At 31.6% G+C, this 17,167-nt stretch overlaps 1 protein-coding gene across 1 annotated transcript in view; it reads right to left on the reverse strand.

Moving 5' to 3' along the window:
- LOC127546648 (cation channel sperm-associated auxiliary subunit beta-like) overlaps positions 1-17,167 on the reverse strand; it is a 161,285-nt gene that overhangs the window by 20,352 nt on the left and 123,766 nt on the right. The window contains 5 exon segments of the mRNA XM_051973660.1: positions 800-910; positions 4,348-4,545; positions 5,567-5,706; positions 8,984-9,325; positions 13,884-14,074. Of these exon segments, the coding sequence (XP_051829620.1) occupies positions 800-910; positions 4,348-4,545; positions 5,567-5,706; positions 8,984-9,325; positions 13,884-14,074 (982 nt within the window).

Below are 17,167 nucleotides of genomic sequence, written 5' to 3' on the forward strand. Positions count from 1 at the left end.
TTCTTATGCCTAATAAATTTAAATTTTTATTTTTTTGCTTTCATGTTCTACATTTAACCTCACTCTTCTGTTCACTACTGATTTTTAGTACTGTACTTAACTGCCTTTTTCTGTGGCAATACTAAGAACCTAATTACATCTTTTTCTAAAAGGTTTTTGATTTTTTTTTTTTATTTCAGCATTCTTAGGTTTACATATGAATCCTGAGCCATCAAAACCCCCAAAATGAGCAAGACAGACTTGGGCTGGAAAGGAAAAAGGAAGGAATAAAGTAAAGAAGGAAAAATGGATGGCTAGAAGGAAGGAATGAAGAAGAGAAGGAAAGCAAGAAAGAAGGGAGAGAGGGAAGGACGAAGGGAAGTAAGGAATATAGAAGAGAAAGAGCATATTGAAAGATGATATAAAAAATCATAAATGAGAGAAGAAATGTAACATCTGGGGAGTGATGTTACATTGGGAACAAGATAAATCACAGGGAAAATAAGAGTAGTACGTGTTATTATATACTTGAGTTTTGTTTTTAATTTCTTCCTTTCTTGGACCAAAGACATACAGAATATTGTGGACTAAGAAAAATTAAAATAACAAGATTATAAATTTTGCCTTTATTCCATTTGTGCTTTATTCTTTCTTTTTGAAATAAAATGTCAGTGAAAAAAGTTTCAAGGGAATACATCATCAATAATGTAGTGTTGATTTTAAGGATACTCAAAAGTAACTATAGAGAATCTTTTTATTATTACAATGACTGTAGTCTAGAGTACATAAAAACCTTATATGATCATTGAAAATAACTTACTTTTGATTCAGGAAATAAATTTCTTGGCTTGGGTTTGCTGGGATCAGCATTATAAAAATTGTCTGTGAGTGGAATAGCTATTCCCAACTGGGACGGAGGTCTATAGTTTTCCTAGATGGAATTAAACATAATCATACAAATGTACTTAGTAAGTAAGTATATACTAATGTCACCTGGACAACATTTTTATTAGGCTTACTTAAATGTTCTTACTTTCTCTATCCAGGAACTGTTATTACTATTTTTAGCTCTATCTTCTAGGCTTCCTTAACTCTATTCTGTGGGCCTACATTTTTTTTTTTTAATTAGGTCACATGTTGAGTTAGATAGATGTAGGAAATCTAAGTATAGTATACATGATTTGTTCTTTTATTAGGAATACACTAGGATTGAGGTTTCTGTGCACTTGCACTTGAAATAAGAAAAGGTTAGGATCCAACTGGACTTGAAACATAGAACCTAGAGAGCCTAAATTTCCAAGAGTCCCAAGTAGGAGTACTATTTAGAAATTGTTGAAAGAATTTATTTCAAAATAAGTGAACAATAGGAATAAGAGTAAAAGGATAAAAAAAAATTATCTCAGATATAAATTTTAAGCATAGGAGTTATTAACATGTTTGCTATTAATGAAAATTAAATTAATTTAAATTAATTAAATGTAAGTTTATGAGTTTAATTTAGTCATTGTTTTATTATTCATGAGATTAATGAATTGTTGCTTGATAAAATAAAATCTTTGATATGAAATTTCTTGATATTGCAAACATAATTACTTTTCATTGATCTAGCTGTTCCAATCAAATATAAAGAACTTCAAGGACAGAGATAGTTTCTTCTGTTTATTTCATTTTGTCTCATTTTGTTTTAAATAGGTTGAGCAACAAACCTATTTTGAGCTTTTCACATAACAGGTATAAGACATTGTGCTTGTTGATGAAAATGTAAATTACTGTTGGCAAATGTGTTTCAATTAAATTGAAATATATTATTTAATTCTGTCTTAAGAATTAAATTATTGATCTTAAAAACAACAACAACAACAACAATCTCACATGGATTAACAATGGTGTCGGGAAGAGCTGACAGAGGGCAAACTTTTTATTAGTTGGAGAAAGTTGTCCATTCTAGTCATAGAGCATTTGCCAGCTTTTTCTGAGAAAGGTCTTCATAGTGTAGTTCCATTCATTCCTTTAAAGAAGATGTCTAGCACTATAAGTATCCCCTATTCAAAATGTGCATTCCAAAGTCAAATAGAAATTCTATTGGGAATTATATATAATTTGGGATCATTTTTGCAACTGCTTTTCTCATTTAGTATAAAGAAAAATGAATTTGTAAAAATGAGCTTGTTTCATACCAGTTAAGTCCAACAATTTATTTTAAATTATACAAGTCTATAAAGTATCATATTTGCCAAGATTTTCACTCTTCATCCACTTAACATTTCTGTTTTGCTCAGTCTTTTGCTACAAAACAGACTTACAATGTACAGCTTTCTACAAAGTATGAGTAAATGTAATTATTTAGGGATTTGTTTGCACTATTAGATCAATTCCAATTTTAGTGTGTAGTTGTTTACTGGTATGTCCTATATGCTTGGTCATATTGTTATTATGTCCTTTTAATGGTATATGATAGTCAAGAAATGCATTATTGAAAAGAGAAGCATTAATTGTCCATAGTACAGGAATGATCTATTTATCAAGACTGCTCACCACTTCTGTGTTTCGGAATATGGCTGCTAACATGAAGTAAAAATAATTTCTTAGGAGGATGAATTAGTTAATATTAAAAGATATTTAATAAAACTTATGGAGCACATACATTTCTACTCAAAACCTGATGTTTAGTAATAATGCATACTGGTGCCTTGTAGCAAACTACAAGTAAAACCAAAAGTCAGCAGTCAGCCTGGCATGAAGGCAAGAGAAAAAACAATGACAACTAAGAAGAGGCAAGGGAAAAACTAATAAAATACTGCCAGTAGAAGTCATTACATTTAAGGACTAGCAGCCATACTCATCTGTAGATGTCCTCTTAAATCCTTACTGTACTATTACCAAAAACAATAAAAATTATAGTTTCTTAAAAACATATCCTAGTTATTATTTTTGTATGCTCCCAATGTCTGGTGTTGAACAGTGCATATTATAGATATCTAATAATTATTTTTTAAAATGAATAAATGGCAAAGGATATTCATAGTAATTATGCCTAGTCATCTTGAAAATATTAAATAATGTCTAAAAGGCTATAGCAAAGACTATGAATAGTACTAGTACATTTTATAAACATCTTCTTCTGGACCTATCCTTTATTTAACACTTGTTTTTCCTGTAAACACATTATTTCTCTGAAGATTCTAAGCTCCTCTGAGACTGGCTCTGTGCTACTTTTCATCTCTATTTCTAATAGTAAATTATTATTTTTTGTATATAGTTGGCACTTCTATATTTATTAATTTGTATTTGAAAGAAAAATAAAAGATTTGCCAAAAAGGTAAACATTCATTATATTTTTAGATAACTATTGTATTTTATAAGGTTGCAGGATGAGAGTGAAGTTAAAGACAATTCATAAGACCTATTAGACCACAGATCATCTGTTTCAATTTAGAGTTGAAGCTTTATCTTTCTATGTGATGATTTATGTTTTTCTTATCAGCTTCTCTTTAGACTGAACCTTATATAAAGTAACCATCAAAAGTAAATTTAAATAAGTCTCTAACTTAATAACTCAAAGCATATACTAATTGAAACTTGCAAAATTGCAGTGTTTGGGATAGGGGTGAAATATCTGAAAACATACTTTGACAAATTCTCTCCATTGCAAACATAAATCTGAAAACTTTGTCAATGAGTATAGATTTCTTATTGAGTTAATAAGAATACATCAAGTTTAGGAGAATTTTTGATAGAAATCAATATTCATTGTGCATGTTTGAATTCAAATGAATAAAACTAGTCATAGTTAGCACTGAGAGTTCAGGGTTATAAAGCAGGAAATAAACATTTGGAGACTGAAAAAATGTAATGGCGATTGCCAAAGATAATCAAATTTTAAAGTTTACTATATTTACTGATTGAAAGTACTTTCAATTCAGAACTCAGAAGCTTCCAGGTGATTCTTTTCCTCCCCCAGTGAGTCAGGAGGTGACAGGAGATGAGCTTCCCTTTAACCTGGACCACCTGCAATCCAAATAGGGTCCTGAAATATATCCTCCCATTTAATACAAGTTTTAATTATGTTCTGTATTATTTTCACAATGAAAACTAAAAAGTCTATTTGAAATAATGTTTTTGTTGCTCATCCTCATTATGTGAACAGTTAATTCTGACTGAGTAAAACATTTCTCATTTGAAAATTACCATTCTAGAAAATTTATTTATTCCAGGTTTCTATCAAAAGTCATTAGCTCCTTTTCTAAATAATACCATTGAAACAAAACTATTAAAAGGGGTTTGAACATCTCAGAAATATGCCTAAAAATAGCTGGTTATGTATTAGTAAAAAAAAGTATTGTTGCTCTTAGTATAATCTATCCTTACCGGCAAGGTTTTGATCATATTGAAACCATATTGATTTTTATGTATTCCCGTTTCCCAGTCAGACATGGAAATTTTCTGATTAGGAATAAGATACATGCTTTTGATATAACTACAGCTGCTCTTCAGTGTTAATATAATTGTTGTTGTATAGCAAAATGTTGATGCTTGCCAAACTACGAACGAAATTGAAGTCATACCCTAGGAGAGAGTCATATAATTTATGTCCAATTAATGAACCCAAAAGAAGAAAAAGGTTAAAATTTGAATATTAACAAAGTAACTTTAACAGAAATAAAGAATAAGTTTTTTTTTTTTTAAAAGCATTATCTATTCCTTTTAGGGGGAAAATAGCTATTAACAGTTTATAAGTAGTGAAAAATTACTAATAACAGGTAGATTTTATTTTAACAAAAACTTTTAGAGATATAACAAATCCTTAAAATATGCCCCTGCTGACAGGCTTATTAATATTCCTTTTAAATTTTTAATAATAATATTAGCTACAAAAGTAATAAAAAATTTCCAAAGGGTGTTATATATTTTAAATTGCTTGATTCTCACAATTATCCTACAAGGTCAGTGCTACTATTTTTTTCATTTTGTAAATGGAGAAACAAAGCCAAATGACAGCTAGTTAAGTGCCTAAAAATGATTTTCACTCAGATTTCCCTCCAGGATTAGTTCTATGCACTGAGCTTCCTAGATATGACAAATTATATTGAATTTGAAATTCAGATTTATTGAGGTTGTGCAAGGAGAAAAACCATGGAAATTCACTTTATTCTTCTCACATACCAAAAAAAGTCTGTCTCCAATTTTAAATGCTGATGAGGTACTAACCCCCATTATCAAGAGGGTATGTTTTTCACTTGTCTAGCAATACCTACACTTAGGTCTCTGACTCCAGAGTAATGATCTCAGTCCTTCTAGTTTGTGTTTGAATATTCCCTATCTTTTCTTAGATTTCTTACTCATTAAGATGTCCCTGGAACTGATTCACAGATCACCTCTAAAAAAAGAGAAAATGGAGAAATGTAGCTATCTGTACAAATAGAGTTAGAAATAAGTGCCTGAAATGGGTCTAGAAATGGATATACCAAGAAAAGGGAGATTTGTATTCCATGATAAAAAAGTATTGGCACCTTTTTCTCCAATGTGAAATAGCCATATGAAACAAAAGAGTTTTTAAAAACGTGTTATGGGGGAAATTTTATCTTACTTGTCGTAAATATCTATTGATAGTTGTAATTTCAATTATGTAACTGTCAGTGTCATCCCAATAGCCAAGAGACTTTATCTCCATCAAATTAGGACGTCCAGCAAATACTTCTACATGTGGCATTTGAAATAACTGTGCACCTGTGGAATAGAGAATCGCGATTCACCAGGTACTGAATTTGTTCAAGGGATTAGCCATCAGTTGAATAGCATTTCAAAATTAAATCTACCAAAGTTAATGTGTGTCTAATTTGAAGGAAAGCAATTGCAAAGAGGTTTATCCAAACACTACTTATTTGGCTAATCAATTTTTTTTTGGTTAAAATCTAAAGTTAGAGACAATTCGTTCATTTATTTTCAATTTTCTTTCTTTTCTCTCTCCATTCATATTTTCATTTTGGGTGTGTGATAGGTATTTTATACCTCTACATTTATTTAATTTTAACTTGATTAATTTTGAAGTAGTTAGGTAGTGAAGTAGTGAGGCAGGCCCCAGAGCATATGCTCCCCAGGGGTACCTTTCTATCTAAGATGATGGGAAGAAGGGATCATAGACCCCAATTCCAATTAGCAGATGGATGGGAAGAAGGTCCAGAAAATGCAACTTTATCATCTGGACTTCTCAGGTTGATTCCAGACTAAGTATTGAAAGGCAAGAAGGCAGGGAGGGAGAGAGAAAAAATTGGAACACAAAGGTGAATTATGAGGTGAATGTTGAAAACTATCTTTTCATGTATTTTGAAAAATAAAAAATTATTATCAAAAGATGCAGATTGAAATGTTCAATTGGCAGTTGGTAATGTAGAATTGGAGTTCAAGAGATCACAACAAAAGAAAGGTGTGTTGATATTAATTAGCTGTTTTAAATAATTAGAGAGATTTTAATTACAGCCAGAATGTCTTATATATGTCATATGGCACAGGTTCCTCAAAATAGGACAACTACCTGGGAAAAGGTACACTAGTAGCAGATAGGTTGACTCATATATTTGGTGTCAAACTCAAATAGCACCTAATTTGTGCAAGCCACATTAAAAATGTAGAAAACCACAAATTAACATTAACTAAATTATATTGTATTTTTATTTGTTTTATAAAATATTTCCAAATTCAGAAAAAAGAGAAATGGAAAAAAGGAAGAAGATATGAGAGGACAATTAAAGCTCTAGAGGAAATATTTTGAATAAAGGGTTATGAAGAGTGAGCACAAAATCTTATCAAGGATGCAAATTGCTTGAAAAAATAGAATGGGAGAGAGAGGAGATCTTGCAAGGGAACAAAGGGAAGATAGAGTTCTCAGTTGCTTAAAGAGGAATGGGAAAAGAATGAGGTAACACAGTTTCCAGAGGTTTTCAGATGGGGAGCAGGAGAAGTAAGGGAGAAAACATCTATAGATACAATAAGTCAGACAACAGGATATTTAGACAGTCCTACACAAGGTCTTGAGCCAATAGCTGCTACTCAAGGTTGCCTTTGTCAAGATTGGTTTTATGTTTGGTTTTTTATGTTGTCACAGGTGTCTCCAAATTTTGTTAGGTTCTTCCACAAAGAATCAGTGGTATGTGAAGCAGTTTGGATGTTCAGAAACCGTTCTGATTGGCTTGTGTAATTCTGGCAGGCTGGTAGAGTCATTACAGAGCCCACGTTAACACAGCTAACTCTAAAATAGCAAAGATAGTTTTTGATAGAAGGAACACTACAATATTTCAACATCCAATTTGTGTGTATTTCTAGTTCCTTTGACCAGTTGAAATGAAAGTGAGATTCAAGTGATGCACATTCCTAACAATTCTTCCATATTGGCATAAAATTTGACTTAGCAACCTGTGTCTTAAAAAGCTTCCCTATCTTTTTCCTTAATGTGTCTTTTCCTCCCTCTATCTTTCTTTTTTTAAACATTTCTATATCAAGAAAACTATTTACACTTTTTGATATCTTTTTCTAAAATGTCTAACTCAATGGCCTCTTATGACAATACAATTCAACAAGATTTCCTTTAACATAATTTGTCTTGATTAGAATGTTTTTGTATATTTTTTTTGAAGGGAATCAGGGACTGAATAATTTGCTCAGAGTCTCACACAGCTAATAAGTATCTGAGGATGGATTTGAATCCAGATCTTCTTGACTCCAGCATTATTATTCTATCTGTTCTACCACCTACTTGCCCCTTGGTTGGGATTTAAACAGTTCATCCTTATGAAAGTTTCTTCTGATTATTCATTTGACTTTGTAGTTCAATAATTCTATTTTTAAGTAAACTTTATTTTTAAGCTCTATAACACTAAAATGTTCTCATAAAAATGTTTTACATATGCTATTGGAAAATGTATTTCAAAGAAATGAAATGCAGAAACTTCATTTATATGTATGTATACATTTATTTTATTATATTATATTGTACATATGTACATATATCAATTTATTTACTAGCTCAATGTGTATGTATATTTATGTCTTTTAAAAAATTGAGCTAGTAAATAATTGGAAGCAAAGTAAAGCTCATCAATTGGCAAATGGTTGTACAAAATATGCAATATTATTATACCACAAGAAGGAATATGAAAAATTAAAAGAAATTCAAGAAATTTTATAGCAAGTGAAACAAATAGAAATAGGCAAAACTGGTGGAAAAAATTTACATCATAAGTATCTAACTCTTAGTCTGCAAAACTTCCAATTGCTATGTGGACTAGACTAAAATGTATTTGGCAAACTTTAAACAAAATCAATGAAAAATAGAAATAATGTAGACAATATTAAATTGTGATTTTCTAAGTCAATATGTGGCTGTAGGGATCAGTTTCCATTTGAATATGACACAACAAATTTATACAACTATTGCAATATTTTAAGAGAAACAAAATTTGAAAAACATAAGTAGTATAATAAATACTAATTAATTAAGTGAAATAAATCTTGCCTCTCTTGACTAAAATGCAGTAACCTAGGTATGGAATGAAAGATACTTGTCATACATGGAAATTTGCTTTCCAAGATATTTACTTTTATGCTTATAATTGTACTTCCTTGTTAAAAATGAGGATACCATTATACTGTATTGTGAAGAAGTCTTTTAGGTCTCTGACTGATTAAAAAAGAAGACTGACAGAATTATGATCACAAAGTATTTGAAATGACAAATATACCAAAAAGTTATAGATATATTCTTTTTTGAGAAAAAAATATATTCCAACATAATTATGTTTTTAAGTTGGTTGATTGCAAATATTAGATAACCAAATGAAATGACAAATTTTCAGGAAAATAAGGAGGGAGGAATTTTAGATTCTGAAATAGTGACTATAATACAGAATATCTCAGATGTCAAAACCACATTTCACATTCAAGAAAAGGAAAATATCTCTTTATATTCTGGCTATTATTTACAGATTTTAAGAAAAAGAATTAAGCTCACCTTTACTTATCTTTGGAATTATCTTAATTTTAAAAGTGTAGGAAGCCCCTAGATCCATGTATTTAACAATACTTTTTGATGTTTGGGTAGCATCATGTTGAATCCAATGGTTACAAATGGTGGGAGAAATAGACCATGTAGAATCAAATTGCATTGAAAAGTCATATACAAACCATTCATTAGTTTTAAAAGTCTTATTCAAAGGAACTCTTGTAGGCATTGTAGCAAGAGCCAGAGCTGACTTATAATCAGGGAACTTAATAAGAAGGAAGCTGCTATAACCAGGAATCACTATAGTCTTCAGAATGTCAGAACGTCTAAATAAAAACATGGTTCCTAAATCTAAAGAAAATATAAAAATTATTTTTATAAGAGTAGATAGATACTTTTACACATATAAATATGGGCTAAACCTGAGGCTAAATTATTTCATATCATAATTGTAAGTTCCAAAATAGAGTCTTAATACATTACCCTAGAACCTGAGTAGAAAGGGATCATAAAAGTCAGTTGGCAAAACCTATGTCCATTTTATTATTGTTCTCAATGCTTTTCCAAATAAATGATCTTTTATCCTCCTTTCCAGTGACTGGGAATTTACTACTCAAGTGGGCTAATTCCATTTAGACATCTATAATGTTAAATCTTCTATATTATAGTGAGTTCTGATCATTTATTGAGCTTCAATCTTCTTCCTCCACTCACTGCTCTCAATTTTTCCTTCTGCTTGACATTATAAAGAATAGGTCTTCCCCCAAAACCTGGTTCATATAAAAATTATGCAACTATTCAAAGTTATTTTGTAGTGTGTATCATTATCATTTTTTTTTAAAAAAAGACACTTCTTAAGGAGCATGTCATATTGAGATTTGACATATATTCCTCCCCCCCCCAAGGAAATTGAGGTTAAATGACTTGACCAAGGTCACACAGCAAGTTAATTGTCTGAGACCAGATTTTGAACTCAGGTCCTCCTGACTTTAGGGCTAGTACTCTATCCACTGTACCACCTAGCTGCCCCTATATGTATAATTTTAATATGGTTATGGTGTCTTTTATGATAGTTTTATTCTTAAAAGTATTATTGAAGAGGTAGAGCCAAAATGGTGGAGTAAAAGCTGGGACTTACCCAAGCTCTGCATCAAACCCCTCCAAATATCTTTTAATAATGACTCTAAACCAATGTAGTGTAACAGTTTTCCAGCAAAAGACAACTTAGGTGAGCAAGAATGGTTGTACAAGACTGGAAATGTAATCCCAGTGTAGGCCATGCCAACTGAACCTGGGCCCCAGCAAACAAGGAGCAGGGATTGGATACTTTAAATCTGAGATGGCAATCTAGATCTCTCAACCCACAAATGCCAAGAATAACTTAGAAGGTTATCAGGAAACTGATAATACTGGAGTGTGAGGGGAGGTCCAGCAAACAAGGAGTGGGCTTTGGGAGCCACTGATTCAAACAGGTAGCAGCAGCAATGGTAGTGGCAGTGAAAGCAACAGTAGCAGCTTCCCTCTAGAGGGCTCGGCCCAAAGGTAAGAAGATGAAAACTGCTCAGAAGACTACAGGGGTCTCTTTGTTAGCTCTGAGGCAAAACATTATTCCCTTGCCCATATTCCGATTTGAGTAGCAATGTTGGCTAACAATGCGGATCCCTAGAAGTATCTTTGAAAACAGATGCACAAAATCCCTGCAGTTTGGGATAGTGCATCCTTCACCCTGGAAGCAGAGCCTTACATTAACAAAAGATTAAAAACCAAATAAAAGATTGGGAAAATGAGCAAAGAATAAAAAAGATTCTGATTACAGAAAGTTACCATATGATAAGGAAGATCAAAATACCCACTCAGAATAAGATAACAACATCAAAGAGTCTACAACTGAAGCCTCCAAGAAAAATAAGAATTGGGTTCAGGCCATGGAAAAGCTAAAAAGGGATTTTGAAAATCAAGTAAGAGAAGTAAAGGATAAGTTGGGAAGAGAAATGAGAGTGATGTAAAAGAAAATACAGAAAGTTAATGAGTAGAAGAAGACCTTAAAAAGCAAAAGTTGCTGAATGGAAAAGGAAAGATAAAAGCTCCCTGAGGAAAATCATTCCTTAAAATTTAAATTTAAGCAAATGGATGCTAATGACTTTGTAAGAAATAATAAAACAAAACCAAAAGAATGAAATAATAGAAAACAAGGTGGAATATCTCACTAGAAAAATGTGAAAAATAGATCCAGGAGAGATAATTTTAAAATTATTGGTTTACCTGAAAGCCATGACCAAAAAAGTGCCCAGATAACATCTTCAAGAAATTATGTGATATTCTAGAATCAGTAGGTATATTAGAAATTGAAAGACTCCATCCATCACCTTCTGAAAAAAATCCAGGTACATTATAGTCGAATTCTAGAACTCCCAGGTAAAGGAGAAAATATTGAAAACATTCAGAAAGAAACAGTTCAAGTATTATGGAGTCACGGTCAGGATAAAATTTAGCAGCTTCTACATTAACGAATCAGAAGACTTAAAATTTGATATTCTGGAGAGCAAAGGAGTAAGATTACAACTAAGAATCATCTACCCAATGAAACTAAGTATATTCTTTGGGGATGGGGGATGAATATTCAATGAATTAAAGGACTTTCAATTATATTTGATGAAAAGATCAGAGCTGAATAGAAAATTTGACTTTCAAAATATAGAACTCAGGAGAAGCATAAGGGGATAATCAGAAAAGGGAAATCATAAGAGACTTAATATAGATTGTTTATTTTCTCATTGTTAGGCAGTTAGAGGGAGACAAAGGGGACAGTTGTGAGTTCAATATGAAAGAGTAATATAAAAAAATCAAAATTAAAGAGTAGAAGGGAGTATATTGGGAGAAAAGAAAAGAGAAAAGTGGATTTGCATAAATTATCTGCCACAAAAAGAGGGGAAAACATTTTTGTAGTGAAAGAAAAGAGGAGGAAAGAAAGGAGAGTGAATGAACCTTACTATCATCAAAATTGACTCAACAAGAACATAACATACACACAATATGGTTATTGAAATCTATATTACCCCATATGAGTGGTCAAATATAAAGCACTTTTGATGAGGGAACAGAGTAAAAGGAGAAAAATAACAAAATAAACGGTTGCTGAATATAATTAGCAACAGTAATTTTGAAAAGAATTTTGGAACAAGTTTCTCTGATGAAGGCCTCATTTTTCAAATGTATAGGAAACTGAGTCAAATAACTCATTCAACAATTGATAAGTGATCAAAAGATGACCTATGCCCAAAGGATTCTATATCATTCACATACCACCATTAAATGGCTTATATCTCAAAAGAGACTTTTTCAACAAGGGAAAAGGATCTATAGACACAAAAATATTTATAATAGCTCTTCTCTCAGGAATTTGAAAGGATGTGCATCAATTGGGGAATGACTAAATAAATTGTGGTATGTAATTATACCTATTTTTCTATAAGAAATGATGAGCAGAATGCTCTCAGAAAAACCTGGAAAGTCCTATAAGAGGTCATGCAAAGTGAAATGTACTGGTAAATAATAGCAATGTTGTGGTATAATCAGCTGTAAAATGACCTCACTATTCTTAGAAATACAATGAACCAAGAATACACTGAAGGACTTAAAATGAAAAATACTCTCTATATCCAGAGAAAGAACTTATTGAAACATACTTTTTTTAACTTTATTTGTCTTAAGGATTTTTTGGGGGATTAAATTTATATTTTCTTTCATAACATGACTTTTATAGAAATATTTAGCATAACTTCACATGTGTCTTCTCAATGTGAAGAGAAGAGAGACAATCTGGAACTCAAACGTTTAAAATGAGTGGAAAAATTATTTTACATGTAATTGGGAAAAATAAAATATTGTAAGAAAGCATTATTGAACAACATAAAGTCAAATTCCCAGGAGCACCAAATAACTGTCACTTATGATAGTGTACCAATTACACAGTACCAAATTGTACTAAGTCCAAATTTTCTCTTTTATTCCATTTCTTTGTCATTGCATTTATTGGTTTACTCTTCTATACTACGTGTAACAATGTTGCTTAAGCCATGGATGAGGAATACCTGTACTTTGGAGATGATCCATACAAAAGAGAATAAAAAAGCCTCCATCAGTTAGATTTAAATGAAAATGATACATTCATATCTGACTACAGTGTCAACGAAAAGAAGTTTCATGTGGTAGGAGAATACAGAAATGTTTTCTTCCAGAAACAAGTGTTTGGTGTTTCCCACAAGATTGCCTCAATGTGGTGAGTTGGTCATGCACCAAAGCCTGGTTATACCTGCTGTCCAGATTTCTTCACTTGAGGGTGTGTTCATGACATGTGACACCTCCTCACTCCCTTTACTTAATCCTTTCTGTTTGAATGCAATGTATTCTTCCATAATTATATCCATTCCATAGATCCTATCTATATTATCAGAAATCCTTATCCAGGCAATGTGCTTCATAGCTTTAGAGTCTCAAGTTCATCTTCTTTATTTGTATACATACATAAATCTATATCTATGTCTCTTTTTGTATTTGTATATGGACATTTGGGATATATGTAGTGTTCAGGAAGGAACTAGCACCTCTGGTGAGAAAGTTTGCCAAGCTCTTTTTAGGGCCACTCATCCACTTTGGTGTCCACCTTTCACTTTAGTGTCTTGTGGCTTCAAGAAGCTATATCATGTTCAATTTTGTTATTTCCAATTCTTTAGCTAATAATCCTAAGTAGTAAAGATTTCAGTCCATGAAATACCTGTTGGATTTTAGTAGTCAACCAACGATTCACAGAACCCACTCTGAAACTCACTTCTCAATATTAATGTCGTTTCCAAAAGTTAACTTCTCACTTTCCAGCTATCAAATATCGAATACTTAAATCTAAACTTACCATTTAAAAGAAGCTTAATTCTATAAAATGGATCTCGAGCTTTTTCAATGATCATGAAACTCCATAAACAAGGACTATCTATTGTAAGTTCCATTTTAAAAGGTTTCAACACTTCTGTAAAAGCTGACGTAGGAAAACCTATTAGATGATCATGTTTCATAATCTTCATTATGTGAGCAAACCCAGCTGAGCTAAACAAAAATAAATTTCATGTTATTTAAATGATCATAAACACAAAGTTAATTTTTTTTTCTTTTAGGTCATTGGAAGGGATACAATTAAGCAAGATCTCTAAGAACACAAAAGGTGTCCATATAATGTTTGAAGGAGGTGGGTTGTGTTAGAATATTCTGGTAGCTATGTGAACATAGTAAGTAAATTTTTGTTTTTTTCTCTAGCCCACTCTTGTCCATCAATCTCTAAGAACTAAATTAGATTTATTTTTGCATGTGGCCTGTTTTTATATTTTGACCTAAAATGCTGCAATTTTACAAAATGCATGAAAAAGAAATATTTGGTAATAGATTTTTGTAATCTAAAACTTTATTTTCAGAAATGAAAATGTCATAATATAAAAGAGTGAATTAGAATGCTAAAAACAATGGGATTATGCTGCAAAATTATCACTTTTTAAAATAATCAGCAAAATCTCAAATATCACTAGAGAACAAAAAGTTAGGGCACAGGAGCAGACAAAGTCAATAGGTAGAATGGTGTAAGGTGTCCCTCAATCAGGGAAGGGATAGGAAGGATTAGTGGGGAAAGTTAAGGCAGTAAGCAATCAGATATAGCTGATATATGTGCAATTATGTAAAATATTTCCATATTAATCAATTTACATAAGAAGTCTTTAATAAAAGAAAAAAATAAAGTGAAAAATGGAATGCTTCAATCAAATTCATTCAAATATCAGTTCTTTCTCTAGAGGCAGATGGTAGATTTCAACTTTAATCTCTTGAAAATGTCTTGCATCAATGTGGTATTGAGAATCGCTAAGTCATTCACAGGTTTTCATCAAACAATATTGCTATTACTGTGTACAACATTATCCTGGCTCATTCATCTTCTTGTTCATCAATTCACATTAAATCTTTCCAGGTTTTTCTGAAATCAATCTGCTTATTGTTTCTTATGGCACAATAATATTCCATTACAAGCATGTAACACAGCTTTTTTAGCCATTCTTAATTGATGGACATCTTTTTGATTTCCAATTCTTAGTCACCACAAAAGAACCATTGCTATAAATACTTTTAGACAAATATGTTTATATATATATAATAAAAAGCTAGCTATCAGTATTGCTGAATCAATGACTATGCAGAGTTTTACTTTTGGACATAGTTCAAAATTGCTGGGTCTATCATAGATTATTGTAGTCATTCACTGCAGTGTAATTTGTACCTAATCTATGCCACTATAACACTAATCCACAAAATTTAACTTCAGAGGTATGCTTATGTAGAAGGGTTCAAAAGTAAGCACAAGAACCTATGTTTGGAGGTCTGAATGAGGATAAGAGAAAAGTAGTGGGGCTGCAAGAGTGAACTATATCAAACATAAGAGCATTTTTTCTGACTATACATTTTTTCTTGAATCCTTTTCTTTGTAAAGATGGGAGATCGAGAAGAGAAAACAGTATAAGATTATAAAATGTAGAGAAATAAACAAATTTACTCAAAATGAAAGAGCTTAGCAGACTAGAATATAAAACAGAATACAACAATATGTTGCTTACAAGATACACCATAAAGTCTCATATTAGTTAAAATTAGATCCAATAACTATTGTGAATCAAATAAGTTAAAAAAATCAAGAGTTGCAAATCTGATCTCAGGTAAGGCAAAAGTGAATATAGATTTGATTAAAAGAGATACACTTATCATGCTGAAAGATACTGCACATAATTAATTTCAGTTATTAATATGTGCACTAAAAAGTGGAGCTATGATGGCTGAACAGAGTTAGGACTCCAGCTATGTTTTCCCCACATTCCCTTTCAAATGACTTAAAATAATATGTTAAAACAAATTCTTTTTGAAGCAGCATAGACAAAAAAAAAGAGAGATTGAAATAAGATATTTTTCTGGTCCAAGGCAGCTTGATAGGAGAAATCTGTGAAACTGTGGTAGAGACCATTCCCAAGTATAGACAGTGGCAACATCTACAGTAGGTCTTTGGGAACTCACAATTCATAGACAATCTCTAGAGATAAGGGACCTTGAGCTGATTCTGGGCACAGAATTGAATGATATTTGACAACTTAATTGTCCATACAAACTTTCAGAGCAGACAGGAATGCCAGCACTTGCTGTTCTAGGATATAAGAAACCCAAGATGATAACAGAAGAGCATTAATGACCTCTCCCTAGATCACACCACTATGGAATTACTGAAACTCACAAACACTTAAAACAATGAAAACACAGTGTAACAAAGCCTAAGGATTAAGTCAATGAATCCTTACCTTAAGATGAGCAGAGCCCAGCTATGAAATAAAGAAATAAGCTAAAAATTATGAAACTATAAAAAAAACCTGACCTTATAATAAAAATCCATTATGGTGATAAAGAAATTAAAATAATTTATTTTATTATTTATTGTTTAAATTTTTGAGGTAACAACTCACACATTATATTGGCTATTATGACAAAAAAGGAAAATTATAACTACTGGAAGGGTTGTGGTTAAATCAGGACACTAACATATTTGGTGTAATTGTATAGTTATCTAGCCATTCTGGAAAGCAATTTGAACCCCACAAGGCTGTTCTGTGCATAACTTTTATCTAGGAATAATAACCTTACTAGGTCGGTATCCTATAGGAAAAAAAAGGCCTATTTATTAAAAAAAAATTAATCCAACTTTTTTTGGTTGTTGCAAGAATTGGTTATTAAGGGAATGCCTATCACTTAGGGAATGGTTGATCATGTAGTCTATAATTGTGATGGAATACTCCGTCTGCTATAAGAAATGATAGACAGTATGCTTTAAGAAAGCAGGTATCAGAAAAACCTTGGAAATGTTTATGTAAACTGCTGTTGGTGTTATTTGTCCTTCATTCTTTTTTTTTTTTTTCAAATATGCCCAATTCTTTTTTCATGTGTATTAACTTTTTAATAGACATTTCTTTATGAATCATTGCCTATTCTAATTCTTTTAATTTCTTGTTTTCTTATTGCTACAGACAAGATTTCTACTTCAAAGTTAAATAATAGGGGTGATGATGGGCAACCTTGTTTCACCCTTGATCTTATTGGGAATGTGTCCAGTGTCTCTCTATT

Source organism: Antechinus flavipes, chromosome 2 (assembly GCF_016432865.1).
Source record: "Antechinus flavipes isolate AdamAnt ecotype Samford, QLD, Australia chromosome 2, AdamAnt_v2, whole genome shotgun sequence".
NCBI classification, from domain to species: domain Eukaryota; kingdom Metazoa; phylum Chordata; class Mammalia; order Dasyuromorphia; family Dasyuridae; genus Antechinus; species Antechinus flavipes.